At 41.3% G+C, this 14472-nt stretch overlaps 2 protein-coding genes across 3 annotated transcripts; both read left to right on the forward strand.

Moving 5' to 3' along the window:
- Positions 1-1179: 1179 nt before the first annotated feature.
- LOC311019728 (odorant receptor 131-2-like) lies at positions 1180-2145 on the forward strand (the record flags this gene model as incomplete). The annotated part of the gene is made up of 1 exon (XM_084019298.1): positions 1180-2145. One exon carries the CDS (start codon positions 1180-1182, stop codon positions 2143-2145), a length of 966 nt encoding a protein of 321 aa, XP_083875424.1.
- A 1240-nt stretch (positions 2146-3385) lies between these two features.
- p4ha3 (prolyl 4-hydroxylase, alpha polypeptide III) lies at positions 3386-12832 on the forward strand. Of its 2 annotated transcripts, none has more exons than XM_084019119.1 (13): positions 3386-3759; positions 4815-4969; positions 5104-5327; positions 7470-7619; positions 7695-7746; positions 7849-8018; positions 8700-8879; positions 10091-10155; positions 10229-10388; positions 10494-10556; positions 10983-11051; positions 11721-11817; positions 12309-12832. In XM_084019119.1, exons 1-13 carry the CDS (start codon positions 3569-3571, stop codon positions 12377-12379), a joined length of 1647 nt encoding a protein of 548 aa, XP_083875245.1. In that variant the 5' UTR covers positions 3386-3568; the 3' UTR covers positions 12380-12832. The 2 variants fall into 2 exon arrangements, with proteins under 2 accessions (XP_083875245.1, XP_083875246.1); XM_084019120.1 differs by having other exon boundaries at positions 8703-8879.
- The last annotated feature ends 1640 nt before the right edge of the window (positions 12833-14472 follow it).

A 14472-nucleotide genomic window follows, 5' to 3' on the forward strand; every position in this document is an offset into this window, starting at 1 on the left:
CCAAAACTAAAAGGACGAGTTGAAAGTCGGTATTGAGTTTACCTTCGTCAGAAGAACAGAAACGTGACTTCAGTGGGGATGGCAGTGTTGTTCCCTGTCTAAAGAGAAAGACAGTAGGTTTCAGTTTGCTAACAAGTTAGCATTAACGTCTCTCACCGTCTAGAACGTTCTAGAGGCAACATATGATTGGTGCGTTTTTAAATGTGCCGTGTTTGATTGGCTCGCGATCTACATCCATGGATACCATCTTAATTTAAAAAAATGCGATATTATTTGATTATTAATTATTAAATTAATAATTAACATGCATATTTCTGTGTTAATATGTAAGCAAAAATGCTATGGTCATGGTGTAACTCACTTTTATCTACTTTTATCATTTTAAATCATTAAAATATGTTCAGATTAAAAAAGGGGAACTCATGTGCACCTACAAAATAAGAGTAATTACTTCCGCTGCTTATCAGATGTTTTGGATTTAAAATCTGAATATGCCAGTTAATAACTGATAAATGCTGTGTTGTAGAGGTATAAATTAGCACAGAGTGAGGATACTAATACATCACCTAAAATTTTACTTCACTTTTTGAGAAAATCTACAGTATTTTCTTTTAGGGTTGAAGGATATAAATATATCGGAAAGTTTATATCATGCATTGTGAACTTGTCTGCTTAACTCCTTCCATACTGCAATGTGTTCCCATCTCCCCAATGAAATATGGGTAAATGACAAACAGCTGTAAGACCATAGCATGCTAATAATTAGTCTCTGGAGGAATCAGGCTTGAATCAAACAGATCTGAATTGGACCGAACAGATCAGATAAGGGGAAGAACATATCTTGTACAACATGTACATTGATATTGATGATAAGAAGAACTGCATCTAAAGTCATCTCTCCTGACTGCAGAAGGCACTCTTAGGTGATTGGAAGGCTCTTTTATTCTGAAGTTTGAATGTATATTTAGTTGAAGTACAGTCAGTTTTAAATGTTGAATAAGGAAAGACAAAATAGTAAATTATATGATGATTATATGTTTTTTTTTTCATAATTATCAAGCATTTATGGCATGCTGCTCTTTTAATTTATCAGCTATTCTCACTCTTATCCATGCTAAAACATGTGGATGTTTAACCTATTTCCTCTTCAACAGGTTTGCTCTAATGCACAGTTGCAAAATGCAGAATCTGACAGAATTTCCAGGCAATGCAACTTCACACAGAAGCCTGTCTGTGATCATCAAGGTCTGTGTGGTTATCCCCTTGTTCTGCATCTTCCTCTGCTGCGTTGTTGTCATCCTGTACATGTTTGCATCTCACAGGCAGCACCTGGACACCTCACGTTACATCCTGTTTGCCTACATGTTGATCAATGACACTCTCCAGCTCTCGTGCTCTGTGCTGCTCTTCCTCTTTGTCATGGGCCAAGTGAAACTTGCTATTGCCTACTGTGTTCCTCTGCTGTTCATTACCACTTCCACTTCCCAGAACACACCTTTAATACTTGCCACCATGTCACTGGAGCGCTACGTTGCCATCATCTATCCCTTGCAGTGCCCGGCCGCCTGGCGCTCAGACCGTATCTGGATCATTATTCTGTCCCTGTGGCTCATCAGCTGCATCTTCCCTATGATTGAATTCTCCATGAGGGAAAGTGATCCTGCCATGGATATCCTCTCGACACCCGTGCTTTGCAAAGGAACCGTTATCAACTCATCTCCAATCCAGAAATTGTTCCAAGCTGCTGTGAATATTCTCTTCTTTGCACTAGTGACTGTTGTCATCCTCTTTACATACATGAGAATCCTGCTGGAAACCAGGAAGCTGAGACAGGATAAAGTGTCTGTGAGCAAAGCCATGCACACCGTGGTGCTGCACGGCCTTCAGCTGCTGCTGTGCATGTTGGCCTTCACTCTCCCCATCACTGAATCTCTCATAGTGCTGCATGCCGACTGGCCACCAGAGGACATAGCCTTTTTTAATTATATCTGTTTCATCCTTATTCCACGCTTACTTAGCCCTCTAATCTACGGTTTTAGAGATCAGACTCTGAGGGGTTGCATCAGGAAAACTTTCTCCTGCTTCTCAGAAAAAAATCAACCCGGTGTGAGAGGCAAGCAGCAGGAAAACATGCCTGCTTTTTAAACTGGCTGATCTGACAGATCTCAAACCACAAATGTCAAAAGATGTTTTTGTGATGTTTAACAGGGTTTTTGTATGTCTTGTAAAATAGTTCCCTCAAAGAAGGTATTTTACGGGATAGAAAGTCTTTAATAAATGCTGCAATTAATTTTTATTGCCTGCTGTAGTCAGCAATATTAGTTATGTATTGCTGTTGAACAACGTGGAAAAAGTGTTTTTGTGTGTGTGTGTGTGTGTGTGTGTGTGTGTGTGTGTGTGTGTGTGTGTGTGTGTGTGTGTGCACAAAGAAGTGTATTGTGCACCCAGGAAGGCATTAAATCCTGTTTTTGGTGGAGTTTCGGCAACAGCAGACAAAACTACAGTTTGAATTAATTGACATCATATTTGGTGCTGGTCAAAATTTGTCAAAACTTGTTTTTTTCCTCCATGATTTAATAAAAGGATTTTTATTTAATCAATGTGGCTCGGTTCTTTTTCAGAATGCCAGCTGATACCAAGGACTTCCTTCAGACATAAACTGGACAGGCTTTCTTTTTTATTTGTACTTAAATATCAATAATCCTGAACTATCTCCTTGAGGGCCCCAACTATTTATATTATATGTGTGTACATGTAATTTAAGTATGTATAAAATGTTTAATATTTGCACTTCCAATAAGAAAATTCTACATATCTATTGACAACATAATCTGCATTTTTCTCCTTTATTGTGCATTCTGGTGAATGCATCAAGTGAAAACTATGAGAAAATGCTGAAAATGTTTTAAAGTGGTTACTTGTCCCTAGTATCCCTTGATTATTTTGTTAATTTTCAGCACATTATATGTAGCCTACATATTGGAATTAAACACTGTACAGCAGTTCCTGTTCTCCAATTCACATTTTTTTTAAAGATTCACACAAGTGTAGGAGCAACAGGTTTTTTATATGTGCAGCCTTTTAATAGACAGTTTGGTTGTTGTACAGATCATACACCTGCAGGTGGCGCACTGACTTTGTCAGTAAGAAAAAATAACTCAACCCAATCACACATTTTAAAGCATTAACAATAAATAATATAAATAAAAAATGGTGCGTGAATGATTCCCATGCCGTTTATTTGCATGACGCACAGCTCGAACTTAACAGCTCGTTTAATCAGAAACAGCCTCCACAAACTAAAGCAAAACATAAAAGTTTTATGAACTCCTCTAGTGCAAATAAACCTGTCATGAGAAACGACTTGTCCAGGGTGGATTGAGCCTGTAGGACAGTCTATGAACAGAAGGAGAGAGCTGATCTCAGTGCAGATGAAGGGAGATCCCCGTGTGGACTTGAAGGGGGCAGCTCCTCGGTGGAGTTCAGGGCAGCGAGAGAGCAGCTCGGTCACTGCAGACGCTCCTGCAGAAGAGGGGAGATAAGGTGGTTTATGTGACCGGCGCTGGAGATGAAGTGTCCCGCGTGTGTTTGCTTCAGTTGGAGCCTCCTGGCCGTGGCTGTGATCCCCGACGTGTCTGTGGGGGAAATGTACACGTCGCTGTTGAACGTGAAGCAGGCGATCAGTGTGGAGAGGAAGCTCATCGATTACTTGAGAACGTATATAGACCACGAGTCGGAGAGACTGCAGGACATCAAGCGGTGAGTGACGAGCAACATGGTGTTAAAACTATCCAGTGAGTTTTTGTGGGTCTGTCTGTGTCGAATTTAAAGGACTAATCCACATGTTTTGGGGGGGGGGGGGGTTCAGTTCAAGAAAAGTAACAGACAAACACTCCTAATGGAACAAGTGTATGGTCACATTTTCAGATCCACTGCAGAGAATCCTGCATTTAAATGAAGCCCATTTTGATCAAATTAAAATTAGTCTGGTTTCCAGTTTAAGAGATTTGGACTTAGATGTGCAAACAAATAACACCATGTAAGTTTTAGTGTCTTTCTTTAAGAAGCTTTCTTTTTTCCAGATGCACCAGAAACCTTCATTATGTTGGAGACAGGAATGAGACTTATCCAGTCACTCCCCACCAATGTATGCTTGTGATTCATCAGGTTCTGTGTGCCTTTTATATGGCAGAGCCCCTTTGACCATGAAACATTTGCTTCATTGTGGTGTGAGGTTGGAAAATGGTCTCATGCATTAGCTCCATTCCTCTTTTGTAATGATGTCATGATGATGACTGTGGTGAAAGTTGCAGATCTTTCCATCTGCAAAGCTGAGATATCTGTATTATTAGATGTGCCTTAAACCTGCATTCTCTCTGCTGGCCACCAGGGGGCGACTCCTCTCTGGTTGTATAGAAGTCTATGAGAAAATGGTCCTACTTCTCTCTTGATGTATTATCTCAGTAAACATTGTAAACATGAGTTTATGGTCTCAATCTCTAGTTTCAAGTCTTCTTCAATCCAGCATGATGTTCATTTAGTACATTATGGTCCATTTAGAGTCCACCAGACCAGAAAGCAGGGGATGCTTTAGGGGGCGGGGCTTCCTGCTGATTGACAGGCCTTGCTACCATGCTACCAATGCCTTCTGAGTTTACTTTAACACTTAGCCGTAAAGTTTACCTTGAATTATAGATGCTAACTTTGTTAACAGCTTCTCACCAGAAGCCAGATGGATCCAGTATGGTTGTAAGGAATCACTGGCTACATGTGAAACAGTCTCTTCTTCCTTTTTCTACATTCTAACCCCACAGTTTTCATGCCAAAGTGTCAGACCTGCACGCTGAACTTTACGAAGGCCCGACAGCGGCGATGGCAAACCCGCTGGTGGCATTCACCCTGATCAAGAGGCTGCATTCAGAGTGGCTGAATGTAGTCTACAGCAACGAAGCCCTGGAGAACGCACAAGGTTGGCTCACCGCCTTCTTCACAGACACATCTGGTGGTGATAACTCACCCCTCCCTCCCCCTCCTCCTCCCCCTTCTCTGCTGTCACCACCACTCAACCCCCGACCCAGTTCAGCTTTTGACACTGCTGTCCAGCCCTCAGGTCCAGTTACAAGGAGGAAGAGGGCGATCTGCCCAAACGGGAAGACCTCCAGGGTGCCGCCAAGGGGCTGATGAGGCTTCAGGATGTGTATGCTCTCCAAGTTACGAGTCTCGTAAAGGGTCGTTTCCAGAGAGTCACTAATGGCAAGCCCGTTGATATCTGCCGGCCCGTGGTGTCTGTCCCGCTGTCTGGTGATGACTGCTTTCTGGTTGGAAAGGTACTCAATCCATTACTTCCCTTTATTGCTTTCCCTGTTGTTTTTACTTTATTTTTATTGGTGGTAAGTCTTCCACAATCTAAAAATAGTCTTCAAGAGTCTACTGAAGTAAAACAACAGAAGTATTATCAGCAAAATGTACTTAAATGTACTAAAATGTCTTAGCTGCTGAAGGTGGAGCTTTTCATACTTTATATGTAGTTTAGTCCAAAAGAGGCTCCCAATCTAGGGGCCCAAAGAGTCAAATAGTGGCAGAGAAAGTGGGAAAAGCAAAGTTCTGCAACACACGTGACTTTTCTCTCATCTTTGCTTTTACTTTTAAAGAGTTTTATCCCTTTGGACACCAAACAGCTATTTAAATGAAATCATCAGAGAAGTTTAAAGAGGAGATCACTCGCTGGGGAAATACTAACTCACAGACATCAGAGGCCCTAAAAATATTCCCCTCTGAAATGTTTTAGAGTAAATGTATAAAGTAACATAAAACATAAAGCACAGATACCTTGAAAATTGTACTTATATGCAGTTCTGATTTCCCAACCCTGTCTGTATTTCCTAAACTAAAAGGAAATGCGAAATGTGTTGAAACGCGCCTGTCATCATTGGTCACTCAACTAAAATATAAGCTGCAAGTGCATGGATGAAGTAATGAAACGGAGAGACACTTGGAAGGTGTTTACTTGGAAAATGTCCCATCCCATAGGTCTGAAAAATGCTTTTATTCCAAACCTGTCAGTGGTTGTGTGGTGGGAATCCAGACAGTCAGCCTGGAAAAAAAAGTGGAATTCTTCCCATTGCATTCCTGGAAATCCATTTCATGTGAAAATGAATATACTGTACACGTATGAAAGAAGAAAAAGAGAAAAAAAAGGTTTCCCCTGCCTATAAATTCTGTTTACGTACAGAGATGATGTGTAAGGGCAGGGCACTGTGTGTGAGAGAGACATCCTCTTGTATGGAAAAGACATTATCTCACTCAGCAGAAGGGTTTAGAGCAAAGCACATGAACTTGCCTTCACTCGTTTGGCTGAGATTATTTGAGACGTGAACAGAGATGCTTAGTTTTAGGGTGTTGTCAGAGAAAGAGCTGCCTGCACGCGCTTTCATAAACTGGCCCTGAAACCTGGCAGGGGTTTGTTAAACAGTTTCATTTGGAGGGAACTTTGAAGCAGAATAATAACCAATGCTTCCCTCAGGCTATTGTGAGATTTGCACAATATTAACTATTTTTAAGAATTCATTGGTTCTTTAGAGACTAACAAATTCCCAAATTATGGGGTGCAATGTTGTGAACTTCCGTATGGTAGAGTCATAGACTGTGGACGCAGTCACTGTGACGTTAGTTGGTAAAGGGTAGATTTGAAGCCTTGAGTTCGGCATTTTGGGTGAGTAAACGGATGTGACCATATTTGGCAGCAGAGCGGCACCCTTACTGGATCTGGATCTATCTAACTTCTGGTGTAAAGCTGTAAACAAAGGTCAACTTTACAACTAAGCGCCCCCTGATGGACAGCAGATAGAATGCAAGTTTAAGGCACTTTGGCTTTGGCTTCACTTTTTAGAAGCAGAGGTTGCTGCCTGGGTGGGGTAGATAAGTCTTTGTGTGTGTTTTGGGGGTTTAGACAGTACACTGACATTTTTTGTGTGCTGTCTGTTGGGGTTGTTGTTATAATGTTGTGATGCTGGGGGAGCCACTGTCACCCTGTTTCTATTTGGGTGCTGTCAGGCCTGTCGAAAGCACCTACTTAATCAAGTCAAGTTAGCTACAAAAAGGGTTTGAGACCAGGCAAAGAGATACACTGTGGTCAGTGTTCATGACTTTCTTACCATATAAATAATCCTGAAGGTGTTCCTTGATTGACAAACGTGTTGCTCTATCCACAGTCAACTTGCTTGAGACGTCAAAAAGTGATGAGACGAGTCATCACTTTTTTAAAAAATGAATAAATCCCATCCTCCTTCTCTTATTATAACCTTTATTTAATCAGGTAATCTCATTAAGATCAAGATAGCAAGAGAGACCTGAGTACAGCCGAAGAACAACACAGTTGGCCAAACACAAGCACAACAATCACAGACCTCTTTAAACAGGTCCAACATATAAAAGTAGGAATTAAAAGTAACCCAGCGGTTGTGCTGCAGGTGGCCTACGAGCAGGAGGACTACTACCACTCGGTGCCGTGGTTGGAGGAGTCGGTGCGTCTCTTCAGGGGAGCCGGAGGAGAGTGGAGCCCTGAGAACGAAGGGACGTTAGAGGATGCTCTGGATCACCTGGCCTTCTCTCACTTTAAAGTAGGTGGAAGGACATCGCACATTTATAAGATGATCGATGGATTGCTCTGCTCTACATTCCTCTCGTTGTTTCAGACAGGAAACGTGTCCTACGCTCTCAGCTTATCTCAGGAGTTGCTGCATCGTGGTAATTATTTTTTATTTGCAATAAAAACCCTCTTTACTTCTGTGAACTTAACTGAAGCCTGTGTAGTAATTAAGAAACCTATAATGTTTTTGCACTTCTCAGATCCAATGAATGGAAGAGTCTTGCAGAATGTTGAGAAATACGAGAAGCTGCTGGTTGCGAGTCCAGCCTCCACCTTATCAATGAGCGTCAATGGGCTGAGGAGACCCACCTCCGAGTATTTACAGACCAGGGACACTTATGAGAGGCTCTGCCAGACCCAAGGCTCTCAGGTATTCATTCTCAACACGTATCTGGAAGGGATCAGGGATAAGTCAATTCAACAACAGATTATTCTTAAATGCCTACAATTGACTAAATGTGCACATCTGTTCCTTCAGGGTTACACCAATACTTTACTTTTTCATATGTTGTTCATCTGCAATTGTACTTTTCAGTTTTTGTTATAAAATGTTCAGTTTTTTTACTTTTATTTTCTTGCATGTGATAATTGATGATTTCTTTTATTATTATTGCATCATGCATAACTAATTTACTGAGTCCAAACGGCCTTACTAATATTTAGGAAAAAAAAGAAGAAGCCAGAGTATATTAGAGTGAGTTATTAAAGAAAAAAACATATTAGCGTGTAATTAAGAGTGATGCTAGTGGCTCTTGGGAACAGTGGTGCATTGAGCTAAATGCTAAAGTCAGATTGATCTCAATGGCAATGCTAACATGCTGATGTTTAATGCTTTTGTTTGGGATTTTCCCATTGTCATTTAAACAGCTCCAAGTAGTTTTTTTTTTTTACAAATTTGACAACTTTTTGAGTTTGTAACTGTGTTTTAATATTTGAAGTCATGCTTTGTGGAGAGAGAACAATGCTAAGAGTAAGTGTTTGTGGACAACAACAACAAAAAAAATCTTATTTTGATCTTCTCAATGGATTTAAGACGCCACGTTTCTCTTAGCAGCCAAGGCATTTTGAAAACCCCACGCTGACCTGCGACTACTACACCAACGGGAACCCTGGACTGCTGCTGCTGCCGGTGAGACGTGAAGTGCTGAGCCTGCAGCCGTACGTGGTCCTGTACCACGACTTCATCACCGATGCAGAGTCTGAGGACATCAAGAGGACAGCCCAGCCAGGGGTGAGTGCATTAAATGCCTAAATCAATGCAAAATCCAATAATATGTAAAACAGCATAATGCTCTGAATGGAACCAGTATGCATAAGTAACTTCTTAATGTTGCTGATTATATGGCACCAACTATATTGAAAAGGAGAATTATTTTAAGTCAGGGGGCAACATTATGAAATGATTGCTTTATATTAAGAGTAAAAGTGCCTCTAACATGCATATATGACTTTCTGTTCTGCTGTGGGTCTCGCTGCATGGCTGCTGGGGTCTAAGCCAAACTTTTCCTTCTGCAAAGATCCTGGAAAGACCCTATGGAGGAAGAGTTGGTCTGCTTCCAAACATTTAGCAAAGGCCTAAAGGAATGAGGGATACATTACTTTAATAACTTGGCTGAGCGCCTCAAACTGTCCAAATAACCCTGCTGGGTTCCCGCGGTAAATATTCAGTCCACTATCACGGAGCCTCAGTACCTACATGAAAGCTAAACTATCACTTTTCTGCTCATTTCGTGGAAAGCTGCAGTTCTACACGAGCCGACTCTGGGAATATTTGATGGGCTAACTCTTATTGGTGCCCTATAGTTTCTGTGAGGTTTTGGCATTGTTCAATGAGTTTTCCATGCTCTGCTCGGACGGAAACCCCATGTACTTATTTCATCATTATGTCAGCCTGTGGGTTTATTGAAAACAGGCCCGGGGTAGGGTATTAGTTTGGAGCAGCGAGCAGCATTCATTAACCCTGAGCTTGAGTTACTCTGTTCATGCTGGATCCCAGAGCTTAGAACACACGTCGGTCATGTGCAGATTTCTTGGTAAAGAATTGATGTGTGAAATGTTCATTGTAATTTTTTGCCCTTTTCTCTCTTTTGTGTATAAAAGTTGAATGATGTAATGCCTCTCACGACCACAAGGAAGTCGTCAGGAGTTTCATCAGAAATAGTGCTTAATCAGAAATAGACTCCCTCCCAGACTTTGAGGTGCACTTTGACAAGGTGAAGATGAGATGAAACCTAAAACTGATACCTGCAGGGGAAGACGCTCATCTGAACTCAGCCCCACTCTCAAGATTAAAAGAATGCAATATATCATCCGCAGCTTTTTTGAATTATTGATTTTCTGCTCTCGGCTGCTTTAATGCTTGTGCTCACATTTTGTTGGGGCCTGTATCTTGATGTCAAAACTTGGCTGCTGTTATAATAAATTTCTCTCTTTGCTAATAAGTTGAGAAGATCTGTGGTGGCAGCTGGAGAGAAACAAGCAACAGCAGAGTATCGCATCAGCAAGAGGTACAAATGACATACTCGCAGTAAACCTTCCATGCTTTAACGTTGTTACTCATCACTATGTTGTTATTTCTAGTGCGTGGCTGAAGGGCTCAGCACACTCCATGGTAGACAAGCTGGACCAGAAGATTTCCATGCTCACAGGTCTGAATGTGAGGCATCCGTATGGAGAGTACCTCCAAGTGGTGAACTATGGGATCGGCGGCCACTATGAGCCTCACTTTGATCACGCTACCGTAAGTTTGATCGATAAACTTTATTATATTACCACATATATAGCCTTCTGCACGTTGTATGTGCTTACATTAACCGTGATATATCAACTGTTTACATTTTTCCAGTCGCCTTCAAGCCCCGTGTTCAAGCTGAACACCGGGAACCGGGTGGCAACCTTCATGATATACGTGAGTGAAATCTATTATTATGACCCTGTTTGACCCAGAAAGCAGCCAGAGGTTCTTGGGCAGGTTCCTTCTCTCTGCTGCTCCAACGTTAAATAAACGTAATAAACTAAATTAAAAACACGGGTCAGGCTTTTACCATGAATGCTGTAAGACTTTGGAACAACCTAGATGTGACCTCAGTGCTTAAATGACTACTTTTATAGGTTATGTCATGCAACAAACTCTATTATAACAGCCTAGTCTATATTTCGGCCATTCATTTAAGCCATTTTTAGTTTGCAACTAAACACATGTTGTTCGTATTGTTATTATCATGAAGAATCCCATGTGAACTACAAGAATGGCTTTTTGTGAGGCTTTGAAAACGGTCTCTTTTCTTAACACGAGCACATAAACACAAGACTGAAGGAATGTCCTTTTCCACAGCTCAGCTCTGTCGAGGCAGGTGGGTCCACAGCCTTCATCTACGGCAACTTCAGCGTTCCCGTCGTGGAGGTAAACGCCCTGCGAATGTCTCAGACCAGCTGAAAGCAGCCTCGCTTGTCTTCGTGTCATTTTTTCTTTTTTCGCCTCAAGCTATATTATTATTTTCACCCACTCGTTCACATTCTCTGGTGCAGCTGTCATAATGCGAAAAGGTCAGATCTTATACAGCCGTGTGATTCTCCTCGCCACAATGCTGCTATTGAACAGCATGTTTTTAAGGTTGATTAATGAGCCACCCCCAGGGGGGTTTCACCTCTCACCTTTCATTTTATTGAGATCTCACTTCCTGGCTGTTTATCCAGAAAAATGATGCTAAAAAACGGATAGATTTGCCAGAAGATAGCTACCTAAAATATTTAGATTGAAGATGAATTAGTCGTTCAACAGAAGAATATTCCATTATGATAATCAATACGTAATTTATCTGGATTTTCAAGCAAAAATGACAACTTTTAGCTTCTCATTGGTGAGGATTTTCTACTTTTCTACTGTGTCTTATATCAGAATAAGATGAAAATATTTTGAAAAAACAAATCAATGGGCATTTTTCAGTTTTCTGACATTTTATCCACTAAATGATTAATGAAATAACCAGGGAAATAACTATCTGATTAATTGCCATGAAAATAATTGTTGTAACACATTGGAAGAGATTTATGTTGTTTTTTCAATTCATAGAAAGCTGCCATTTTCTGGTGGAATCTCCATAGAAATGGCCAAGGAGACGCAGACACGCTGCATGCTGGCTGCCCTGTGCTCATTGGGGACAAATGGGGTAAGAGTCTGTCGATCCAGTCTGATGCGATGATGATGCTGCTGTCAAAAGGAGCCAAAAAGTAATGTAAATATTTTGTGAATTTAGCCGAGTCCTTGAAAACAAATTAGGCCTTTTTGCATCATTATCATGGTCCGTTTCCAGTGTTCAGCTTTCCTGTCATACAGGAGCTGATGTACAAGAGTTTGGCAACATCTGTGCTGCGTTAAAAGATGTCACAAAGGGCAGTTCAGACACTGAGTGCTCATTTTGTCGGCTGAACATCTGCTGCCGGTTGGCCCAGAACACTGAACTCCCGAAATGTTTGTTACGGATCCAGTTAAACTAACAGAAGGATATTAATCATCGCAAGGCAGTTGCATAAGCATGTGGTTAACCATAAAAATCATACATTAAAAGATCCAAAGGCAAGAACACTTTAATTTATGCATTTTCTCCCCCTGTCATTAAGATATTGAAACAGAATTTATATCTTTCCATGTGTCCACCAGTCGCAAACAAATGGATCCATGAGCATGGCCAAGAATTCCACCATCGCTGCACCCTGAATCCCGAGGAGTGAGACGGGTGGAGTCACATCTGGGCCCTTCGGAGTACAAGAGCCAGCCTCCTATAACCGAGAGCCACTCTCAGAGAAGGAGGGAAGTGAGCACACAGGCAGGAGAGTTGAGAGCTGTTATGGGGCAGCCTGTGTCTGTGATTGGAGCCCTCATGGCCCCCAGGGAGGCCTGAAGCGTACAGTGCTGCAGTGGACGTGGATGTGCACGAGGCCGGAAGGCCGGGAGGCCGGGTTAAAAGAGAGCTGGGGCATTTGGCAATCAGCCCCCACTGGCCAAAATGCTCCCCTGCTCTTACAGATGGAGGGAGGCCTCTGTGCTGGTTTCAGTTAACTGTGCAAGGCTGTTTGCCTCTCCTTGCTTGCTTAAAAACCGGACATCTGCAGCCCCTCTCCCACACTGGGCCCACTCGGGGGGTCCGTCATTACAAATCAACACAGCTGTACTTTGTGAAGGTTTTAGATACCTAATGTGCCTGAATTGTATAGTGAAAATACACGAGGCATCTATCATTTTCTATTTTATGTAGCCAAAAATAAAGTTTTGGGATTTAAAGTCCATTTTATTTCCATAAAAGTGTCGGAATAAGCAGATCCACAACACCACTGAGTTTAAAAAAAGAAAAGTAAGTAAGTTCTTCCGTAATGGGTCATGTCAGATCTCAGGACTGCAGCTCAGACTGGTGCGATGACTCAAAGGAAGCAGTCATTGTGAGTGTTCCAGTTTATTCCCAGCAGACTGAACGATGTGGTCATTGCTGCCTTTCAGGGACTCTTTCTATAACCGGCTGGCTCATGGAACAGATGAACCAGATCTGACTAGAGGCCGTCATGAATCACGCTCTGCACGAGCCGAGCGATTGGGAACGCGGCCTGGGATTGATTGGAAGGATCTATGAGAGTGAGCAATAAGAGGGTGACGGATGAATAAAACTCTGCATGCTCTCTGTGACGTTTTCCTTCCAGCTCCCCACAGTGTATACAAACAGACATGCTCTCCAAGTAGCCTAAACACTGACAAATATAAGAACAGACTGTATACTGGATGCATATTACACATTCCTGTGTACACACTAAACAGCAGGACTTGATTATTTTCCCTTGAAGTTGATGGATAGCTTAGTTTTTCTGAAGCTCTAATCATTTCAATGCAGGCATTCACAGTTATCTGAGACCACAAGTGTGCTTCATTTAAAGAAATTGACACAATATTGTCAACAAAATGTTTTCTAACTGTATATAAAGTAACACATATTGTAAGATTAACTTGAAGCAGTGGTTCATGTCTATGGCCTATTTAAGTTTCCATTTCAATGAAATCAGAAACATAATAAACCTTCCAGGAAAGCAGGGTTTAAAAATGTTTTCACAGGTCCGTCTTACTAACCCGAAGCCTGACTTTTCCCAGAATGCAAAGGGATTTTCTGCACTCTTCACCTCAGTGGCCCCTCACTGTTACCATGATCACCACAACAAACATGACTGCAGAGGGACTTGTATGAAAGAGCAATGTCCAATCACACATGACTAGACCATATGTCTCACACACATTGCCAAAACAGTAACTCTGCACAACATAACTAGTTGATTGTGTGTTGCAGACTCACTAATCACTATACTTCTGTTAGTGAGCAGCTTTGTACAGTGATGGAAACAGCAGTGCTTCCCTCTGCTGGTGATTTAAAAGAAGGCTGTACATTTTCTATAAAAATGTAAATTGCATTTTTTTTTGTGGCAAAGTTTAACAATATTTTTTAAAATTTATTTATTTTTGTAGATGAAATGAAAGGTATTCCCTCCCACAGTCTAAAACATGCAGGTTTGGTTAACTGGCATCTCTAAATTGCCCATAGGTGTGAATTTTATGTTATATGGGTCACAATGCTTGAAACTATAATATTGACATTTTGCAGATTATGTTTTGGATGCATTAATATAATTCCACTTGTGTTTAATTGCTTTAACTATTGTTTTATTTGATTGTTCCCCTTGACAACAAATGTGCCATATAAATCCATTAAATTAAAATAACGGTCTAAATGATGTGTCAAATACAGTGGGGGGAAAAAAAAATCTAAATTCTTTAAAATTAAAATCAA

This window comes from Eutrigla gurnardus (assembly GCF_963514095.1).
Source record: "Eutrigla gurnardus genome assembly, chromosome: 10".
NCBI lineage: Eukaryota > Metazoa > Chordata > Actinopteri > Perciformes > Triglidae > Eutrigla > Eutrigla gurnardus.

Bases quoted from the DNA above. Each gene is read 5' to 3' on its own strand.
- p4ha3 (XM_084019119.1), top strand. From the start codon at position 3,569: ATGAAGTGTCCCGCGTGTGTTTGCTTCAGTTGGAGCCTCCTGGCCGTG. The intron at 5,328-7,469 runs GTACTCAATCCA...GTTGTGCTGCAG, and splicing joins ACTGCTTTCTGGTTGGAAAG to GTGGCCTACGAGCAGGAGGA. The intron at 8,880-10,090 runs GTGAGTGCATTA...TTTGCTAATAAG, and splicing joins AGAGGACAGCCCAGCCAGGG to TTGAGAAGATCTGTGGTGGC.